This window comes from Silene latifolia, chromosome 10, assembly GCF_048544455.1.
Source record: "Silene latifolia isolate original U9 population chromosome 10, ASM4854445v1, whole genome shotgun sequence".
NCBI classification, from domain to species: Eukaryota; Viridiplantae; Streptophyta; class Magnoliopsida; order Caryophyllales; family Caryophyllaceae; genus Silene; species Silene latifolia.
Genome location: NC_133535.1, coordinates 88,603,220 through 88,609,209, shown reverse-complemented (window position 1 = coordinate 88,609,209; position 5,990 = coordinate 88,603,220). Strand labels below are relative to the sequence as shown.

Here is a 5,990-nt window from a genome sequence, read left to right as displayed (position 1 = left end):
ATATGTTAGTTGCATCATGGCATATAGTTGCATTTAGGAAAAATTTTGTGAAACCGTCTACTCGGGAAGCTTGACAAGTGTATATAGGCCCTAGTAGATGCTTTTTCTTCTTAAGACTTTGCTTGTTAGAATACTTGTAAAACACCCTAGGATGTGTCATGCTAGTATCCTTTGACCCATGGATTAAGGCCTAGTCAAGAGTACCTTATGGTGTGATAACTCCTTGGCTACCGTTTATTCCAAGGTGACCCTTGAAACCATGCAACCATCATTCATCCATATTCTACCATACATTTTGTCATCAAAAGAAATGGGCACAAAAATTGTTCAAAAATTTGAGTTCAAGAAATGAAATGAAAGTTGAGAAAGTTTGCAAATTGCCTCAAATGAAAAGAGGAGCAAAAATAGACTCCTAAAGCTTCAAATATAAGCACCCTCCCTACAAATGGGGTAGCTTTGAAAATATTCAAAAGAAATGCAAAAGTTGAAAGTTGTCAAGTATTGAAATGTCAAACATCAAAAGAAATGGCAAAAAGAAAATATTCTCAAATGTTATATGCCACAAGAAATTGGAGGGAAAAACAACAACAAAAGCAAACTCCCACATAAAACTCAAATACTATCGATCCCTTTATCCATCGTATCAATTTTTGTGCATGGTAGAGAGGGGACGACCCTTCTTCTTGTCTAGGCAAGAGGGGGAATTTCGCGATCCTCCAGTGTTTCTAACACCATAGGGAGTCTATTCTTGACAAAAGCATTAACAATTGAGGACAAAGGTACCCTAGCTTGACACAACTTGGAGGTGATTTATTGGTATCCTTCTAGGCTCAGTAGTTTGAAGAAACCATATCTATGAAGGAGTGTGTACCCTTAAATTGCTTCCCCTTTAGATAATTTCCGCTACTTAGATGAGAAAAGTGGCTATTCTTTTGTAGATGCATCCATCACTTGATTTTGTGTGCTTTAATGCTTGGATGTGTCGCCATTTTGGCAAAACCCACCATGCCTTACAAGAAGGCATCCTACCTCATGATTGTTTTGTTGTGAGTTGAAGGGGCGGAGTGAGACCCGCTAATTTTCTCATATCGGTTATATTATTAGGATAGTTTAAATAAAGGTCTAGTTTTAGTCACCTCTTTACTCGGGACGAGTAAAGGTTCGGTTTGGGGATATTTGATGTGACTCATATTTGCACACATTTAGTCCCCTAATTGAACCTATTTTGCATACTATTATATCATTCCATAGCCGTTTTGTCCGTCAAATGCTTTCTATTTTGCTTTCCTAGTGGATTTCATATGTTTTGTAGGAAAGGAGACAATTAGGCGGAAATTCCCGTCTCTTGAGCTTATTTGGAAGGACATTGACGATCTTGGTAGGACGAGTGTAGAAGAAGAGGCAAGAACTAAAGACCAACATTGCAAGAATAAGAAGTATGTGAGAAGAAGTATTCTGAACAACAATCCGGGCGTCCAAAGCAGGAAGCCGCTCGTCCAAGTGCCCGTGAATCCGAGCGTCCCTACCTTCGGGACGAGCGTCCCTCCTGCCTAGAATCCGCTCGTCCCACCCTTGAATCCGAGCGTCCCTCGGCGTCTTCAGCAAGGACGCGCATCTCCCTGAAATGCCCTACTTAGAACTTAGAATTGTTAATTACTAATTTAGCCTTAGTTAACCTGATGAGGCACTACTATAAATACCTTATTTGGATGATAATCAAGGGGGGCTTCCACATTAGAAAATCCTCTTAGAATATATTAGGAGTAGATTAGAATAGATTACTCTTTAATCTTTCCACAAATTACACATTAATCTTTCCTTAATTATTGTTCAAGTTTATTATTCAAGTTTATTATTGGGTAATTGAAGATTATTGGGTTATTATTGGAGAATTGACAACTCTTCATCAATCAATCCAGTTTCTTCTATTATTCTTTGCTTTATTATTTGGATCATCTTAAGTTGGTATAATTCTTTTACCCTTTACTCTTTATTGTTTATTTCCTCATTCTCTTATCATGTTTACACTTGTTGTGATGATTGACACCATTAATGACATGTTTACCATGATAATAAGTGATAGTCTCTTAACTAGGATTAGTGGGTAATTAGGGGAAAAAAACATGGCATTGATTCATGCTTAATCTAATATGTTCTCACAATTAAGATTGCTTGTTTGTTGTAATGTCAACCTATGCACATGTTATGTTTGATGATATGCTAAGCCTATGAATCCTTGCATTTACAACCATCTCTTATCTATTCAACTTGACTTGTAAGATATAAACCAACTCGAGTCTTGTTAGACCATGCATAGAAGTGATTAGGAGGAAAGTAAGTCGACTTGTAGGTGTTGTACAATCTAATCGATTCGGCTCCGGGACCCAACTCTTCCTAAGAACCGTAAGACATAAACCAACTCGGTTCCTTTACAACATTAATTGCTTGCAACTTTGTAAACATGTTTGTATGATCAACACCATGAATCCCCTATGACACCATGACATCCTAGTGCTTTTAGTCATTTGTTTACATTTCTTAGTTCATTGTTTGCTTTACTTTGTTACTTTCATTAGTTTAGAATACAACTACAAACCCCATCAATTGTGACACTAGCATTAATTGAGATAGATAGACTTAGAACCCAAAGCACACCGTCCCATGGATCGACCTCGACTTAACCACTAACTAGTTGTTTGTTGAGAATTATAAATGTGTTTGATTGGGTGTACAATGACACACTCACGTCAAGCATCGCATAATCTGAATGGCATTATTCGATATGCGAAGACACTATAAGGACAAGTGAAAGTAGTTTTTGCTTGATCATCCGGGTGGATGGGAATTTGAAAGAACCCGGAATAACTGTCAAGAAAGCAAAAATACTCATGATTAGCAAGTCTCTCGAGCATTTGGTCAAAAAATGGCAATGGGAAGTGATCTTTGATTGAGGTGGAATTGAGCTTTCGGTAATCAATACACATTCTCCATCCCGTGACCGGTCGGGTGGAGATGAGTTCAACTTCCTCATTCTCAACCACGGTCATACCGCCCTTTTTGGAGACAATTTGAACCAGGTTCACCCAATCGCTTCCCGAGATGGAGTATATAATTCCTGCCTCAAGCAATTTATCAACTTCCTTCCTTACCACTTCCTTCAATTTCTCATTCAACCTCCTCATTGGTTGAGCGGAAGGAGTGAATTCATCTTCGAGTTTGATGCGGTGCATGCAAACTCGAGGATCAATTCCCGTGAGATCATCAAGACTATACCCAATGGCTTTCTTGTTTTCTTTGAGATAATCTAAAAGTTTTTCTTTTTGAGAAGTCGTTAGGTTTGCATTAATAATGACGGGGAAGGCTTTTGTCTCATCTAGATAAGCATATTCAAGGGAGGGGGGCAAGGGTTTGAGGTCTACCTTTGGAGAGTTCTTACCCTCAACTTCATCAAGAATAGGCAGCAAAGTCTCGTAGTCCTCTTCCAAATGCTCCCCCGAACATTTATCCTTTGCGTCTTCAATCACTTCCTCTAACATGTCTATGGATTACACACTTTCAAACATAGGTTGTGACATGGCCCCGATCAAAGAGAATTTAATAAAAATCCCTCCCACCTTGAAGGTGAGTTTTCCCTCCTTGACACTAATATTAACATCTCCGGTTGCTAGGAAAGGTCTTCCTAGAATGATTGGTGTTTGTTGATCTTCTGGAATATCAAGTACAATGAAATCCGCCGGGATATAGAAGTTGCCAACTTTGACCGACACATCCTCAATCACACCCATCGGTCTTTGTACCGATCTATCCGCAAGTTGTAATATGGAGGTGAGAATCATGTCATGTAGCCCAACTTTCTTTGTAATGGGAAGAGGCAAGATGCTAACACTTGCACCAAGATCACAAAGTGCCCTCTTAATGTTCACATTACCCACCGTGCATGGGATGGAGAAACTACCCGGATCTTGTAGTTTCTCCGGCATGGGATTTAGTAAAATTGCACTGCATTCTCCTCTAAGAGGGACTACACCATCTCCTCTAATGCTTCTCTTCTTGGTCAAAACATCCTTCAAGAATTTTGTGTTGAGCGGCATTTGTGTCACTACCTCGGTGAAGGGCAATGAAACCTCAAGCTTTTTCAACATATCCACGAATTTGGAGAACTTCCTCTCCTCATTCATGGCTCTACTTCTATTAGGAAATGGCATTGTAGGGTTAATGGTCTTTTCGGGAGTTGTGGCTTTCTTAGTGTGTTAGCTTCTTCATTAACTTCCTTCTCTTTCTCTTGGTTTCTTTCAACCACTATTTCTTCCAACACAAAATTGTCATCATCTTCAACATAGGCACCCAATTTCCCTTTCTTGGTATGATCAACCCGACTTGATGGTGAGGGAGGTGGACTATCCTCACCATCTCTCATCATATCTCTCTTTCTCTTGGCTTCATAGTCTTTGTAGGGATCCTTTAAGTCCTTACCACTCCTCAAGGTCACCACATGGGCTTGTTGGTGTGGTGGTGGTCCATCCCTAGGATGAGAGCCTTGCGGAGGCAATGAGTGAGGTACCCTTTGAGGAGAAGAAGAAGGGTTTTGGCTTGCCATATATGAATCAAATGTCCTTTGATGTGCTTGGACATTTGATAGTTCGGTCTTCAAAGCTTTGAATTGATTATCCACTTTGGCATCCATGTCCCTTAGTAATTTCTCAAGGGAAGAATTGGGATTAGGTGGTTCTATGTACTGCTGATTTTGGGAAGGTTGGTTGAAATCTTTTTGTTGTTGATACCCTTGTTGTTGGTATCCTTGTTGTTGGTTGAATGGGTGATGAGATTGTTGGTTTGAGTGGTAGCCTTGTTGTTGGTATGGAGGATTTTGGTTTTGGTTGCGGTAGTTGTCTCTTTGATGGGGTGGGAAGTAGTTTGGATTATCATGGTGTCTTAGGCCTCGGTAGTTAGAGCTTTGGCCTTGGATTTGATGGTATTGCCGAGAGTGATCGGGTTTGGGTGGAGGCATGTAATGAGGTTGTTGATATTTGGGATCCAACGGTTGCCCCGCATATGAAAGTTTCGGGTCTTGATTAGGGAAGGCACGGTAGAGGGTCTCGTGATGTTGGTAGGAGACTCTAGGTGCACCTTGCCCTTGGAGAGAAAAACACTCTTGTTGTTGGTCATCTTCCGGTATAGATGAACAATACTCAATGGTATGCCCCACACCGCCACAATAATCGCAAAACATTTGAGGAGGATAGTTCATAGGTGGAGACTTTGGTTCTTGGACATAATAAACCTTGGAGTGACTAGGTCCACCCTCATTAGCACGCTTCGATTCCCCTTGCTTCTTTGCCAATTTGAATTCCTCAAATTCCTTTGTCAAGGTATCCAATTTTGCCTTATATTCCATCTCTATCTTGGAAGCTCCTTCACTTTTGTAGTCCACATCTCTAGCATAACTACTCTCCATCTCGGAAATGTTTTGAATCATTTCCGTGTTTTGAGCAATATTCATTCCATCGAAATTTCCACCCGGTGCTGCCACGATCATGTCCCGGAACCTTTGCTCGAGAGTTTGGAAAAAGGTTTGGGTGGTCATCCATTTCGGGATACCATGGTGTGGGCAAGATTCTAGGAGGTCTCTAAAACGTTCCCAAGCTTCACTTAAAGTTTCCATTGGTTTTTGTTTCAATGTTTGAATCTCATGGCGAATCCTTGCGGTTTTAGAAGGCGGATAGAACTTGTTGATGAAGGCCTTGGATAGAGCTTTCCAAGTAGTGAATGTGCCCGGCTCATGGGAGCTTAGCCATTTCTTAGCATTATCCTTTAAAGTGATGGGGAAGAGCATTAAGAGCATTTGCTCCTCCGTCACACCGTTGTGCTTGATGGAACCCGCTTTCTCTTTGAAGGAGGTGAGATGTTGGTGTGCATCTTCATTCTTCATACCATGGAAAGTGTCTTGTTGCATGTAGTTGATTACATGATGCCTAAGTTCAAATATATTG

The 5,990-nt window shown here is 40.6% G+C and overlaps 1 protein-coding gene and 1 non-coding gene across 2 annotated transcripts; one reads left to right on the top strand and one right to left on the bottom strand.

Annotated features, from left to right (window-relative positions):
* Positions 1-3,545: 3,545 nt before the first annotated feature.
* LOC141607869 (uncharacterized) lies at positions 3,546-4,178 on the bottom strand. The gene has a single exon (XM_074427217.1). It carries the CDS (start codon positions 4,176-4,178, stop codon positions 3,546-3,548), a length of 633 nt encoding a protein of 210 aa, XP_074283318.1.
* A 1,416-nt stretch (positions 4,179-5,594) lies between these two features.
* On the top strand, positions 5,595-5,701 carry LOC141609833 (small nucleolar RNA R71). Its single transcript, XR_012527740.1, has one exon. It is a non-coding gene; the product is annotated as a small nucleolar RNA R71 (small nucleolar RNA).
* Positions 5,702-5,990: the final 289 nt, after the last annotated feature.